Source organism: Ambystoma mexicanum, chromosome 2q, assembly GCF_040938575.1.
Source record: "Ambystoma mexicanum isolate Mex_15411 chromosome 2q, UKY_AmexF1_1, whole genome shotgun sequence".
Classification (NCBI taxonomy): Eukaryota; Metazoa; Chordata; class Amphibia; order Caudata; family Ambystomatidae; genus Ambystoma; species Ambystoma mexicanum.
Window position 1 is genome coordinate 1,314,436,141 of NC_090924.1, and position 16,165 is coordinate 1,314,452,305.

General features: G+C 47.0%; 1 protein-coding gene across 3 annotated transcripts in view; it reads left to right on the top strand.

The window, feature by feature from the left end:
* Positions 1-13,409, top strand: part of LRRC3B (leucine rich repeat containing 3B) — a 758,203-nt gene extending 744,794 nt beyond the window's left edge. For all 3 annotated transcript variants that reach the window (XM_069648771.1, XM_069648772.1, XM_069648773.1), the window contains one exon: positions 12,166-13,409. In XM_069648771.1, the coding sequence (XP_069504872.1) occupies positions 12,316-13,095 (780 nt within the window). In that variant the 5' untranslated portion in view covers positions 12,166-12,315 and the 3' untranslated portion in view covers positions 13,096-13,409. The remainder of the gene's footprint in view (positions 1-12,165) is intronic.
* The last annotated feature ends 2,756 nt before the right edge of the window (positions 13,410-16,165 follow it).

Sequence of the window (16,165 nt, forward strand, 5' to 3'; positions counted from 1 at the left end):
GTATTGCATAGGGGGGGATTGAATTGTCAAAAGAAAAAGTGATCATATTACCTTTTGCTAAAATCATATCAAGTATTTTTATTTTTATTTTTTTTTTATTGGTTTTTTCAAACCTCTAAAAGTGACGACATATGTACAAACAGCACAACAACACTTAGACATACAAACAAACAATCATCAGTATTAGCCATTCACAAAGTTATTGTACAGGTTATACCGTGACAGGTTTTACTAATTTGATCAAGTATTTCTGTACTGCATTTTGTTCCTCATTGCTTTTCCCTTAAAACCATAAAAGTATTTTTGCTACTTTATCCATCCTATACTAACTCCTCATTGATTGTAAAGAAGTGTGCCAGTGCCAGATTACCCATTGTTGATCAACATCATATGTCTAAGTGTACTATCAGATATTAATTTATTATAAAGTGTGATATATATATATTATTTAATTTTTCAAATAAACCTTTTAATTTGCAAAACAAACCTACTTCTTGGCTCAGTGGGGTCAGGGGGATTCTAAGAGGGGGGTGTTATGCAAGGGTTGTCATCCAGAATACTGAACTGGACATAAAAATACATCAATAAGGGTTTTCCTCAGCATCCCAGACTAGGCATTGACTTAGCTGTAGTGTTGATTGAATATCGCTTACAGGTGGCCACATCAACGACTGCACCCCAGCCAGCGGAGGATGTGCAGGCAGCAGAAGGCAGTGCACGGGCAGAGGCGCAGCAGCAGCAGCAACGTGGTGGGAGCCATGATGGCTCGGGGCCATCGATATCGGAGGGGCAGGCATCGGCCGGAGGGCAGGAGGACCCAGGACGGGAAGTGTCTTCCGTGTGGCAGCGTTTGGGCCACGCCATAGATGCCGAGCGGCAGCGGGCGGAAGAGGCACGGCTCACGATGGTCAGGGAGGAGAGGGCCCTGAGGCGGGCCGAGTGCCTCGAGGCAATCCGCAGGGAGTTTGGGGTGAACATGTGGACGGCCCTGCGGACCCTCGGGGCCATGGAGGAGGACCGCCTCCGGGACATTGAGCAGGAGTTCGATGATGCCCTGGCCCGGAACATCCCGAAGTGAGCCGTCGGTCTAGCCCACTGCCCTTGTAAATAGTTCTGTAGTTAGTGTTAGGTTTCCTTTGGTTTTGCATTTTTTTGGACCTTTTGGACAATGGGCCACATTTTTGTATATAGTTTTTTTTTTTTAGGTAGTGTTATTAGATAGGTTTCATTTCTTCGGTTGGGATCATGGACCCTGGATTGTTTATCTGTATATAGTTGACTTTTGGATTTTCAATTTTTTTTATGATTTCCCCATGGAGCAATGGTTTTCGATTTTAATTTTCCATTGGATTTACTTTTGTGGACTGTGACTTTGGACACCTTTCCTTTGCATTATGATTTGTGGTTTTGCATTATTTCACACACCTGCTGGTTTTTTTTTTTTTTAATTTCCTTTATTGTTTGTTTATTTTTGATTCAATTTATGTTGCTTTTAATACATATTTTTTCTTCAAAGTTCAATGTGTAGTATCATCTCATTGGTTTCATGCATATCATGATATGGGTTTTGACATTCACTGACACCCATTGGGTGTTTGTGAGGGACATGTGTTCATTTCCAAAATTGCAATTGGGGTTCTATCATGTTTTTGCCATTTCTAAGTGGGTGGATGCAATACTCAGGTGGGTGTTTGGCATTTGGAGGCTGTCCATAAGGGCCAGGGATCTACATTGTGGTGACATGTTGGCTGGGGGACATGAGTGGGGTCCTGGTGGAGGGTGCCCCTGCACTGCTGGGGGGTGGGGGTGGTGGGAGACATAAGTGGGGGCCTGGTGGAGGCTGCCCATGCACTGCTGGGGGGTGGGGGTGCAGGGAGACATGAGTTGGCCATGAGTGGGGGCCTGGTGGAGGGTGCCCCTGGATGCTGGGGGGTGGGGGTGGTGGGAGACATGAGTGGGGGCCTGGTGGAGGCTGCCCCTGGATGCTGGGGGGTGCAGGGGGACATGTGTGGGGGCCTGGTGGAGGCTGCCCCTGCACTGCTGGGGGGTGGGGGTGGTGGGAGACATGAGTGGGGTCCTGGTGGAGGGTGCTCCTGGATGCTGGGGGGTGGGGGTGGTGGTAGACATGAGTGGGGGCCTGGTGGAGGCTGCCCCTGCACTACTGGGGGGTGGGGGTGGTGGTAGACATGAGTGGGGGCCTGGTGGAGGCTGCCTCTGCACTGCTGGGGGGTGGGGGTGGTGGGAGACATGAGTGGGGGCCTGGTGGAGGGTGCCCCTGCACTGCTGGGGGGTGGGGGTGATGGGAGACATGAGTGGGGGCCTGGTGGAGGGTGCCCCTGGATGCTGGGGGGTGGGAGGGGTGGTAGACATGTGTGGGGGCCTGGTGGAGGCTACCCCTGCACTGCTGGGGTGTGGGGGTGATGGGAGACATGAGTGGGGGCCTCGTGGAGGGTGCCCCTGGATGCTGGGGGGTGGGGGTGGTAGTAGACATGAGTGGGGCCTGGTGGAGGCTGTCCCTGCACTGCTGGGGGATGGGGGTGGTGGGAGACATGTGTGGGGGCCTGGTGGAGGGTGCCCTGCACTGCTGGGGGGTGGGGGTGATGGTAGACATGAGTGGGGGCCTGGTGGAGGCTGCCCCTGGATGCTGTGGGGTGGGGATGCAGGGGGACATGTGTGGGGGCCTGGTGGAGGGTGCCCCTGGATGCTGCGGGGTGGTGGTGCAGGGGGACATGAGTGGGGGCCTGGTGGAGGCTGCCCCTGCACTGCTGGGGGGTGGGGGTGGTGGGAGACATGAGTGGGGGCCTGGTGGAGGGTGCCCCTGCACTGCTGGGGGGTGGGGGTGATGGGAGACATGAGTGGGGGCCTGGTGGAGGGTGCCCCTGGATGCTGGGGGTGGGGGTGGTGGTAGACATGAGTGGGGGCCTGGTGGAGGCTGCCCCTGCACTGCTGGGGTGTGGGGGTGATGGGAGACATGTGTGGGGGCCTGGTGGAGGGTGCCCTGGATGCTGGGGGGTGGGGGTGATGGGAGACATGAGTGGGGGCCTGGTGGAGGCTGCCCCTGGATGCTGTGGGGTGGGAGTGCAGGGGGACATGTGTGGGGGCCTGGTGGAGGGTGCTCCTAGATGCTGGGGGATGGGGGTGCAGGGGGACATGAGTGGGGGCCTGGTGGAGGCTGCCCCTGCACTGCTGGGGGGTGGGGGTGGTGGGAGACATGTGTGGGGGCCTGGTGGAGGGTGCCCTGCACTGCTGGGGGGTGGGGGTGATGGGAGACATGAGTAGGGGCCTGGTGGAGGCTACCCCTGCACTGCTGGGGGGTGGGGGTGATGGGAGACATGAGTGGGGGCCTGGTGGAGTGTGCCCCTGGGTGCTCGGGGTTGGGGGTGGTGGGAGACATGAGTGGGGGCCTGGTGGAGGCTGCCCCTGCACTGCTGGGGGGTGGGGGTGATGGGAGACATGAGTGGGGGCCTGGTGGAGGCTGCCCCTGCACTGCTGGGCGGTGGGGGTGGTGGGAGACATGAGTGGGGGCCTGGTGGAGGCTGCCCCTGCACTGCTGGGGGGTGGGGGTGATGGTAGACATGAGTGGGGGCCTGGTGGAATGTGCCCCTGGATTCTGGGGGGTGGGGGTGGTGGTAGACATGAGTGGGGGCCTGGTGGAGGCTGCCCCTGCACTTCTGGGGGGTGGGGTGGTGGTAGACATGAGTGGGGGCCTGGTGGAGGGTGCCCCTGCACTGCTGGGGGGTGGGGGTGGTGGTAGACATGAGTGGGGGCCTGGTGGAGGGTGCCCTTGGTGGCTGGGGGTGCAGGGGGACATGCATTGGTGGGCAGTAGTGCAAGGTGACATGTGGGTTGGCATGGTGGATGGGGTGCCTGCGGGACATGTGCAGGGTAGGCCCCTGTGGTGTGGGCCACCTGCAGGGGCCATGGAGGGTGTAGAGGGAAAACCTGGGAGGACCCAACGTGCAATTCACGTGTGGTGCTCCCCGCGCACCCCTGGAATACACGTACCCTGATGGAATCGCGTGTGATACTTCCTGCGCACCCCTGAAATACACGTACCCTGCTGCTTTTGCGTGTGATACTTCCCGCGCACCCCTGGAGTACACATACCCTGCTGCTTTTGCGTGTGATACTACCCGCTTACCCCTGGAATACAAGTACCGTGCTGCTTTTGCATGTGATACTTCCCGCGCACCCCTGGAATACACGTACCCTGCTGTTTTTGCATGTGATACTTCCCGCGCACCCCTGGAATACACGTGCCCTGATGGAATCGCGTGTGTTACTTCCCACGCACCCCTGATGTACACGTACCCAGGACAATCGCGTGTGAAACTTCCCGCGAACCACTGAAATACACGTTCCCCGCTTGGCGTTTGCTGTTTGGCAGCCCTGTCAACTGGTCCAGGGTTAGCGCAGCCCTTTGCGATGATTTGGGGATTTTGAAGGCTTTTCCTTGCACGAGGGCGTTCTTGGGGGCGTAACTGGCGCTGCTGCAGGGTCGCTGCGCCACTCTGCGCCACGGCTGGTTTCAGAGGCTAAAATCCATGAATACGCTGTGCGATGAAAAGGATTTTTTCGCACGCGGTTGGCGCAGTGTATCGCACGGGGACATTGTGCGCCACTCGCGTGCGCCACTTTTGTGCGAATTTCTATGAATTACCCTGTCAGTCTTTCTGATTTTAGCTGAGGGGACTGAGTCCACCCTCTGAAAAAAGTGGGTGGACTCCGTCCACCCGCGTGTACCCTCGACTTGAACCCTGTGTTTTATTGTCTGCAAAATCAAATGAAATCGTTATGCTTCAATTACACGTTATTCAGTAAATGCAATGCAGTGTATGTGCATCAGCTAAATGTCCTAAAAAAAGCTTTGTCTAAAGTGTGCCTTTTCTTTTTAAAACCTCTCCACATTCCCAGCTTTCCTTAGCAATGAAATGGTGAAATGAGAACATAAATCATCGATGGGTGTGTTTTATTGTCTGCAAAATCAAATGAAATCGTTATGCTTCAATTACACGTTATTCAGTAAATGCAGTGCAGTGTATGTGCATCAGCTAAATGTCCTAAAAAAAGCTTTGTCTAAAGTGTGCCTTTTCTTTTTAAAACCTCTCCACATTCCCAGCTTTCCTTAGCAATGAAATGGTGAAATGAGAACATAAATCGTCGATGGGTGTCATCAAACCACTGGGGACTCAGTCTCCCACACATGGGCAACTATTTATTTTCTGTGAAGGGTGCAGTGAATAGAAACGTAGTTGTAGACCCTCCTGAGTGGGATGCCTCCTATAGAACAGGTTATTCTACCCCTGTTCTTGCTCTAACACCTTTGTAAATAATACGTATATTGCAAACACCATTTGATTTGATTTTCTAAATCTATTTGAGAAAGATTGGATCATCTCTTGGGGAATGTTTTACCTCCAATGTGCAGGGACGCCATTTGGGGGTCTTCAGCGGTCGCAACTGCGACCCCTGATGTCTCCCTTACTACCCCTGTGGTCTCTCTGATTACCTCTAAAAAAGAAGCTCATGTGGCCAGAGCCATGTGGCTCTTTGTTTCTGTTGTGGCTGGCATTCTTCTTAAATTAAATAGGGGGTTCAACAAGTGTAACATTTTGAGCAATAAAGAATAGGAATAACGTCTTTCTGGAATTCTATACAATGATTTCTAGACTCATTAAAGGTTTATTTCAGGCACTCTTCAGGGGGTGAATCACTGATTTAGACAATGCAGACAAAATCTCCCAAAAAGCATTTAGAGTAGAATAAGCATCCATTTCGGACTATGTATTTTGCTTTTCGCAAGTTGCAGTAATAGCATATTTTTATCTGCTATTGTCTCTGTTACGATCATCACAAGTATTCCATCTGCGTGTCCACGATCACTTGACAAAATCCTTGTGCCTTGTCTACAGTGTAGAAATGTTTGACCATAGCACATCAAGTGGCCCTTGATTTCATTGTGCCAAAATTAATGCTTTGTTGTAATGTGTCTATCTTTCCTATCTCCCTGGCATGCTGTTCAGGATGTTTGTTTGCATGTATGATGTAAGAATTGCCCAGAGTACGGGATGCTGTGTGAGTGCGCTCATCTAAATTCCCGCTAAGGGACCTCGTAGTAGGGCGGTAGGGGATTACCTTAACCGTGCCCGGTATCCTTTACTGCCCTACTCGGAATGAGGCCCATTGTCTCACTGCTGAGGAAGGCATCTATCTCACGCTTTCGCAGCTTTATTCATTGGCTTCCTGTACAGCAACACATTTTGTCTTGTTTTTAAATGTATTCACGGTTTGGCGCCAGCCTACCTTTCAGCTAAAATTGTGTCTTACCAACCAGATCGACCGCTGAAGTCATTGGAGGGGCGCCTCATGGTTTTTCCATTCTTCAAATCAGTCACCTATGAAAACAGAGTGGATTCACTGGAGGTGTTTAGGAAAAAGCTTAAAACCCATCTTTTTCAGTAATTTGGCCACTACTGCTGATTGCAGTCTATTAAATACAAACTGCGCCCAGATGCATCTTTTAACTTGCATCTTCGAATATGCGCTCTATAAATGCCTTTTCCATTCCATTTCCATTCCATTCTTGTATGAAATGTACATCGCGTTACAGTGATATCGTAACCATATTTTTCGCAGTGTACTTAGGAAAAATGCTATGTGATGCCACTTCACGTTTTGTCAAGGGATGAAAGGTCATTGCTTCCTGTGATGTCACTTCGGAGTCAGGTCAATTGACATCACTTACTGTGATGTCACCAGAGGTCAAGGGTCGTGTGATGTCACTTCCACTACCCCAGGCATTTTGGTGAAATGACGTCCCTGCCAATGTGTTAGGTTCTGCATCATGCACAGCCGCGCCACTTGAGGCATGCAATGTGCAGCTCCTTACATTGGCCAGCGCAGAGACTGGAACAGTAATTTCATCGGTTGAAACTGTTCATGTATTACCATAACACAAATATTTTTAGATCATATTGCAGTTTGTTTAATTTATGTTATTATTTTGTGAGGTAACTGTGCCCAGTGGTATGGAAAGTACAGCAGTGATGTGACTGGTTCTCTGTGGGTGTGAATGTCACTGCTAAGAGTAGATATTGACCACCAAGCAGCCAATACGCATGCAGGAATCTGAAATTGCATACTGAGAGCGTTTACAATCTGTGTTATCATTACCTGTCGCTGAGATTGCCTTGAGGTTTCAGAACCTATGACTCATAGGTTTTTGGGCAGCCTAGTCGAAGTATTGCACTGTTTAAATTGCTTGCACTAGGGGCTATCTCGATATTTCTCTCTCCATATTATTCCTCAAGTATATCATTTAGCAAAGGGCCGACCGCTGTTCTGGGCACTAGAGTTTTCAGAGGGTTCCTCTCTGGTGGAGGACGTCTGCAACAGCCACACAGTGATCCCCCAACAAGCCCCCCAAAGTGAGCATCGTGGGACTGCTTCTCACTCCTGTGATGGGCGTACTAAGGGGCGCTTCTGCCAACAAACGCCTTCATTTGTGAAAAAGTGATTGATATAATGAGGCGGATCAGGGTCCTACATAAGTCTACTTTCAGGAAAGAATAAAAAGTATACAAAATAACGTCATCATTGATAAGCACACCGACTCTACCAACATTTATCCAAAATCAACATGCAGCCATTTCTAAACACGTTTTATCAACCTCCGCCTGACATTCATAACATTTTGAAGACAGTATCACCTGCTTATTTGGGCATCCTTTCTCAAAGACATGCTGCATCATTTCTTAAAGCGTCCACCTCCCATGTATGTGATTTTACATACACACCCACCCACCCCCATTGCATGCATCCTTGGTCTTTGTGTTTTGGGGTTTTATGTAGTGCAAGCGTAGCTAGGATGCAACTGAGCACTGTACACGCCATTGAGGGTAACTCATCTGCCAGGAAGACCAGCCCTTTCCTTAGACCAATCAACTGTCATTTCTCTGTAGACAAATATATTCACAATTGTATTAAAAAAAGATCTCTAAATCACGATTTTGTATTTCATACAGACATGAATACAGTGACTCATAATTACATGGACAATATTCGAACATACAACGCCAGTACATCATACAAATAGTAGTATATATTCACAGGAAAAGCAACACATGATTTCATCTAGCTACAAAGTCTGGGTGACATTTCTATCTCCATTGACCCCTTGTGTTTAATTCCAGGGATATATACCAATTCCTTTTACTACATTCACTTATTTCTCCAGCATGAATCTTTGTTCCTCACAAAAAAAGTTGACACCCCAGTGTTTCGCCCAACATAAGCCACTTAAAGCTCCAGATGCAAACGGCCTTCATCAGGACTACGGATTGCTTAATATGCCCCACAACATGGATTCCTGTGTTGTACAATATCTATAGTGAAGAAACAGGTGTAATTGCAAAGTTAAGACCGGTCTATCTGAGCTAACTTAGATCTGAATTTAATACCATAACATAATTTAGACTAACGTATATATCGCACTCACATACCTAGACTCCGATATGCGTCAGATGTGCTTTTGCACACACAAATATTTTAAAGGTATCTACAATGAAACCAGCGGACATTAGTTTACTCCTCATTGCCATCGGCAACATATCTATGGCTGGATTCCCACCACATTTCCCCATAATGCTCACCTCCAAATTCACGGCTCTCCATTATATTTTCTCCAGGAGGCTCCTGGCACTCTCTCCCTTAGATGAAAAGAGGGCATCAATACATAATTGTGGTCGGGTTCATCCTGTATCACCTGATCACATCGGTATCGCATGTTTACCGTGTGAGTTTCAGCCTGAACTGGAAGAGCATTCGCGTGGGCTGGAATGCCACCAGCGTGGTGCTACAGAATGCTGGAGTGTAGCACTGGAAACCTTTTTCCGGTTACTCCTTGCGTGCCAGTTTCATCTCAAGCCTAGAGATGGCCTGGCTCCTGGAGGAGCATCACCCACCTGAGCTACCCATCTCTGCTGGTAGGTAGGCAGGTGTGCGATCTGTGTTTGGCCCACAGTTGACGCACAGTCTTAAAGAGTCTTCTGGCTGGGATGGGAACCCAGTGAAGCTCCCTTAGTATGGCAGAAATGTGGTTGTATTTCCTGTGTCCCTTTTTTCGACAGGTACTGTTGCATGTTGCATGACCCTATGTTCCGCTGTCTTGCACGCTGCCTTTTATAATACATACCTCTCTAAGTTATCATTTCCTAAACATTCACTACTAAAAAACATGCTTCCCGAATTCGCCTCTCCCACTCATTTGCACATTCATAAATATCCAGCCTCCAGCCTTTATTGATATAGGAGAGAAGAGAGGGAGGAACATTGTATGAGTCCACTTTGAACCCAAAAGGGCAGGGATGCCTGTTATGTGATTCAAGCATGTTCATCCTTTGCATACTTCTACAAAAAAAAGAGAATATTTTCTGTGCGAAAATTAAACACTGGTGCAAGTTGCTAAAACGGTGCGATTGTTCTTTTTTATACTGTATTATAATGATTCCAGCAAGAATTCTGTCCTCTTTGATCTCCTGTTATCTCTCCTCTCGTCCTCTTTGTTCTCAATGTCTCCACCTCATCCTCTCTGCTCCCAATCTCTCCACCTCACCTGCTCTGTTCCCAATATCTCCACCTCATGCACACTGTTCCCAATATCTCCACCTCATGCACACTGTTCCCAATATCTCCACCTCATGCACACTGTTCCCAATGTCTCGATCTCGTCCTCTCCGTTCATCTCTACACATCATCCTCTTCTTTCCCAATATCTCCATCTCGTCTGCTCTGTTCCCAATTTCACCACCTTGTTCACACTGTTCCCAATTTCTCCATCTCGTCCTCTTTATTCTCAATCTCGCCACCTCTTCCACTCCATTCCCAATCTCTCCACCTTGTCTGCTCTGTTCCCAATCTCTCCACCTTGTCTGCTCTGTTCCCAATCTCTCCACCTTGTCTGCTCTGTTCCCAATCTCTCCACCTTGTCTGCTATGTTACTAATCTCTCCACCTCAACCACTCTGTTTCAATTCCGCCATCTCGTCCTCTCTGTTCCTAATCTCTCCACCTCCTCCTCTCCATTCCCAATCTCTCCACCTCATCCACACCATTCCCAATGTCTCCATCTCGTCTGCTCTGTTCCCAATCTCTCCACCTCGTCCTCTCGGTTCCCAATCTCTCCACCTCATCCTCTTCTTTCCAAATATCTCCATCTCGTCTGCTCTGTTCCCAATCCCTCCAACTCGTCCACTCTGTTCCCAATCTCACCACCCCATCCGCACTGTTCCCAATCTCACCACCTCGCCCTCTCCATTCCCAATCTCTCCACCTCGTCCACACCATTCCCAATCGCTCCACCTTCTCCACTCCATTCCCAATCTCGCCACCTCATTCACACCATTCCCAATCGCTCCACCTTCTCCACTCCATTCCCATTCTCTCCACCTCGTCCACTCCTTTGCCAATCTATCCACCCAATCCGCTGTGCTCCCAGTCTCACCACCTCGCCCACTCCGCTCCCAATCGCTCCACCTCGTCTCTGCCCCTAAAGCACTGTGCGTACCGTTCTGTTCTCACTCTTTTTCTCCCCTCACACCTAAGAACTGGATCTCTCTCCCTCTTTCTTTTTGATCTTCTCCCTTCCATTCCTGTCTTCAGTCTCATTGATTTCCGGTTCTTTCAGACTCATAAACTCCTTGGCACATCTTGACTATTTTTATCATTTCCATTTGTTTACCATGTGCTATTATATGGTATGCACTTTGGCAACAGTGCTATAAAAATACATGTAACATACAAACAAATAGGGCCAACCGAGCATGATTTTTGGAGGTCAAAACGAAAAGGAGAGGGTTTACAGGCAAAGAGCGAGAATTGTGCAGGCCTTCCACTGGAGCCAGGCAGCAGCCATGCATATGCCATGCATATTTATTTTTTATTGTAAGCATTTTGTGACACAAAAATCCTGAGAAACGATTGTATTTTCAGGGAAAAGAAATACAAAACAAAAATAGACACTGTGTCAATACTTCACATTAAGTGCCAGTGATGTTTCTGGCTAACAGGAACATTTTTCAATTTGTCAAATGGCTCAGTGGGTTGACTGCCTATTGCAGAGTCTAATTTGCAGGTCACAGATTGTATCGCAGGCTACTGATATGTTTAGCCTGCTAAATTGTATACAATGAGAACTCCCGATTTGCATAATTACACCATTTCGTTTAGTACCTAGAGACTATTCAGATTGTAATGTGTTTAAATAAAGTTTTCAAAATTGTATTTTCCATAGTGAACCAGATTGACAAGGAATTAGGAGCAGTCGACAACCCAACCCCCTGAGTTCACGTTCTTAAGCCACAAACATGATGTCACCTTCCCTCACAAAGAGCTAACAAATTTGCAAAACAGGAGGGGTGAGAGGAAAAAAAGGGGCACATCCCCCTATAAAAAAGAAAAATGGAATCAGTCAGGTGGGCTTATTTAGCATAGGCCTAGTAAGGCCGCCATTTTGTCACAGATCTTAGTTTGTTTCTTCTGGGCCTATGAACCTATAACTACTTGTTTTACCGCCACCGCACAAAATAATTTCAAGAAAATAATGGACAGTAGCATTTCACTTTTACTGAAAATATTTAGACTGCAATACGCAGACGAAAAAACATGCCCTATATTGATGTACAGCAGGGCTCTGCAACTTTTGGTTCTAAAGATGTTAGGGACTGCAGCTCCCATCAGCCCTAGTCAACATGGTGATGGATCATGGGAGCATTAGTTCAAAACACCTGGGGAGCCGCAATGTTCAGACCTCTGATTTGAAGCCGCTGATTTATAACACGGCTTAAGCTAAAAATGTAGGTTTGCAAATTCCTCACTAAGAAAATATTTATAAATGATCATCAACTAAATCATTAACATTTATAAATCACCAAGCTTGTTTAGAGCGTGCTTGCTAATGCATTTCTACTGCAGTAGAAAAATCCAGCTATATGCTCATTGTGAAGTCAATCAATTTCCAGTTTTTGAGCAATGTTTTATATCAGAATGGCTCTGTTGACTTTCCTGACACAGTCACACTATATTGTTGTATCGCTCTGTTGGTTAATGATATAAAAAGCATCTTCTCTCCTTGAGCACCGGCTAACCCCCCATTTTTTTCTTCTCATAGGTGTATGGCTAACTGGAATGCTGCCGAAGAGGAGGTCCACATGATGGTTCATGTTTGCGAGGGATTTTGGAGAAGATTGCTTTGCCCCACCTTTCGTTACCGCATCTGGAGAAACCAGGAGTGGCCCTACGATTATGCTGACTTCCCAGCATGCATTTGGTAGACCTGTGGTTAACTCGTTCTCTCTCCATGTGTCTGCTCTTACAAAGCTTTGTCCTTATGATACTGTGCTTTCATTCCGCCAGTATGTGCCCCAAAGGCTGCCTTTGCTCTCACTCCCGGGGTCTCAACGTCACCTGTAGCAATGCCAACCTTAAGGAGATACCAAGAGACCTCCCGCCCGAAACCGTCCAGCTAAATCTAGACTCCAATCAGATCACCTCTATTCCGAATGAAATATTTAAAGACCTTCATCAGTTGAGAGTCCTCAACTTATCCAAAAACTTTATTGAGTTCATCGATGAACATTCCTTCAAGGGAGTGGCGGACACTTTGCAGATCCTGGACTTGTCAGACAATCAGATTCAGAGCGTGCACAAAAATGCGTTCACCAGCCTGAGGGCCAGGGCTAGGATCGCCAACAACCCCTGGCACTGTGACTGTACCTTGCAGCAGGTGCTACGGAGCATGGCGACCAACCACGAAACGGCCAGCAACGTCATCTGCAAGACCTCAGTGCTGGATGAGCACGCGGGCAGGGCCTTCCTCACCAATGCCAATGATGCTGACCTCTGCAACCTTCCCAAAAAGACAACCGACTATGCCATGTTGGTCACCATGTTTGGCTGGTTCACCATGGTGATCTCTTATGTGGTGTACTATGTACGACAAAACCAAGAGGATGCAAGAAGGCATCTGGAATACTTGAAATCCCTGCCGAGCAGGCCGAAGAAGCCAGAAGAAGCCGACGACATTAGCACTGTGGTATAGCATCCTTTGAACCAGGGGTGGCGTTTGAGAATTGGACACGGTTTTTGGACAGCACTGGGGCAGGAAGCTTCTAGATCCAATACTCGCTGTAAAAATAACAAATAGCCTTTACATTCAGCTCAGCTGAATTGTGCCACCTTTGACCAACTTTTAGAAAAAAACCTTGTTGCGTGGTACACCATTCTCGTTCCTTTGAAGGTCTTCTGTACCAAGTCAACGCCTGTGTAATCATTAGTTAGGATGTATTTCACGATTTAATAAGGAAATTTTATTTTTTTAATTTAAAAAAAACAAAATAAAAGCTTAACTTTGAATGGTCTGCTAAATTGTCAATTTCTTTGAATCACCAAGTAAGTTGTATATTTTGTTTTTGTGGCCAGTTTGTCAAGTGGGTGGTTCAATGTGCCTTCCTCATGACTTCTTTCGGATGTGGCAAGGATAGCAGGAGATTTCCTAACAGGCAACTACCTACTTAAAAGCAGTCATGACTTGCAGCAGTGGTATGTCAAGTGTGTGCTCAATATGTTCAAGTCGTATCAGCCTTCTGGAGGAGCCAGCCTGGTGCAAAATATTTGGATCTTTCTAGAAGTCAATCTACCCTTCATTTCTTCCAATTGCCCTCTCTGGTCAATGATACCAAAGAAACACTTCTTTCAACGGATGGTGCCATACTGTTTCCTAGGTTGGTGACTGGAAAATCAGTCCACCATCGGATCCGAAAAGCTGTGAATTGATGGCCTACTCATACCAAGTAGGAAGGTTGAATCTGCACAATTCAAGTGCAATGGGCAGGAGTTCTTGGAGGCACTACAGACCGGTGTTCAGGAGGAAATGGAGAGAAAGGGATAAAAACAAAAACCATAAGCTGGTTGTTCCTGTAGATCATGGTGGTTCATGCACATGCAGGCAGAGGTAACTCGAGAGGTGGAATTAGAAAACACTAATGCATTGCACGTGTGATATTGTAATTGAACAAATCAATGGCCACTGCAAATAAACAGGTTAAAGTACTTCTGCCATGAGGTATTTAGTTGGAAAACATTACCACCTTGTAACCTGGCCAGCTACCCTCACTGTATTGGGGTAAAATGAGTAAGATTGCCAACTGACTTGTCATGAAATTCAAGACATTAAAAGTGTTAACTTGTGAATGCTACCACAGTGAGTGTCCCCACCCACACAGACATCATCGAAGAAAGGGACATTCTAGAATTCTCATGGTTGGTGACATTGAGGTGGGTTAGGGGAAGTGAATTTGCAGCTCAGAGACCAAGTCAAGATATAGGCGGTAGTCAGATTTCTTAAGAATCCAGGTGTGTACCTGCCTTCTAAAAGAGCACACTGCAAAAGTAAAACATGGATGATTGGCAGGGCATTCCACAGCTGGTGTGCAGTAAAGGCAAAACTACAATTTCTGGATCGCATGGTACTGAGCACAGGTGAAGATTTGCCCAACTCAAAATATGACCCGTACATCCTACAAATTGGGTCAACGTGTGATCCCTGCTTGTACAATAGGGTTATGTACCAGTTGGAGAAGATGCAACAAATATTTTGGCAATCCCATATAGACTAGTCACTGTTGCTATTTGAGGCCTGCCCTGAGGACGTCTGGCATCATTCTGCCTTGGACCTACCATCATTTTAGTAGTACCAACCGTCAATAGATTCCTCCATGTGCTGAGAGATCAGTGTGCCTCTGGTCCTGTGTTGTTAGGCTTCAAGGCTCATGTTAAACAAACCAATCCATGTACATGTGGTCAAGTAAAACAGATCTTCAGCTTCCCACTAAACTCTACACAAATTTGATCAAAGGACCATCTTTGTGGTGGACCTTTAACGCTATGCAACTATGGCCACACTCTCCTGTTGCAGGTCACACGCTGTTGATGATGCAGACTGAACAATGTAAATGTAAGTGTATGCCCTACAGAATTGTACAATGGTAAAACAAAGTTATAGTGAACAGTCACCAGCACACCAGGCTCAGTGTTTTTTGGATGACGTATCTGGGAAGGTGTTCCAAATTAGAAACTGATGTATGCCTTTACTCAGTGTTTTTTGGATGACGTATCTGGGAAGGTGTTCCATATTAGAAACTGATGTATGCCTTTACTTCACTTTCCAATACAGTAACTTTGTCAAGTGTACTTCTCCATAGCTTTACTTCTCCTGTCTTTCACTTTGCCATTGAAGGGGTAGGTCCCCTGGCCCACATTCATTTCACCCCATAATGTACCTCCTGCAGCCCCTTGACCCCAACCCTCAACTTTAGCTAACGCTAACTTCCAAAGGAAAGATGCAGATTAAGTGTAGGCATGAAGAAGTACATTTATGACAAAGTAAATGTCTGGCGAAGTGAAGGTAGACTCAGTAAGTGTAGGGGAGGTTTTCTAGGTGAAGTAAAGGGAGGATACCATTATCATCTAACTATTAAAGGCCTCCAAACCAATCCCAATGAAGTCCATCTGTAGGGACACTAGCTCTTGCATAAGCAATTCTGGGAGATACTAAGTGGCTCAGCATTGAAATAGTTTTCCCCATGGACTCTTGAAGTGTAGGCGTATTCTTATTGGGTATATATAACTAGGGGTATGGTAGCCGCTGATAAAGTTAGAACATTTCTAACGTGTAGAATGTTGTACTATTTAAAGAAACTGTATTGGTGTTAATGCTAATCACCAGAGGCCCAGCATGCAAGTTTTTCGAGTAGTGCTCACATGTAGAGAAATAACAGGACTGTTTTGGAATAAATCACCAATCTGTTATATGCCCCATAGATTCGGGGACATGTGTTTATTTACATGTATTGTAAGTAAAAATCAAGCTGACATGATGAGAAAACAACTAAAATCGTCATTGTCATTTTGAAAATGCAAACAAGAAGTGGCGACAGTATTCAAATCCGTGTGTACCCACAACATAACTAAGCATAGGTCCTAGAATAAGAGTGGCCAGCAGTATTGGATGTAACAAGACATTACTCTTAACATCAGACAATCAATCCTGACATTCAAACCAGAAAGAGGGAGCGATTCATTGTTTCTACAGTTTTTTTAGAGCATTAGTG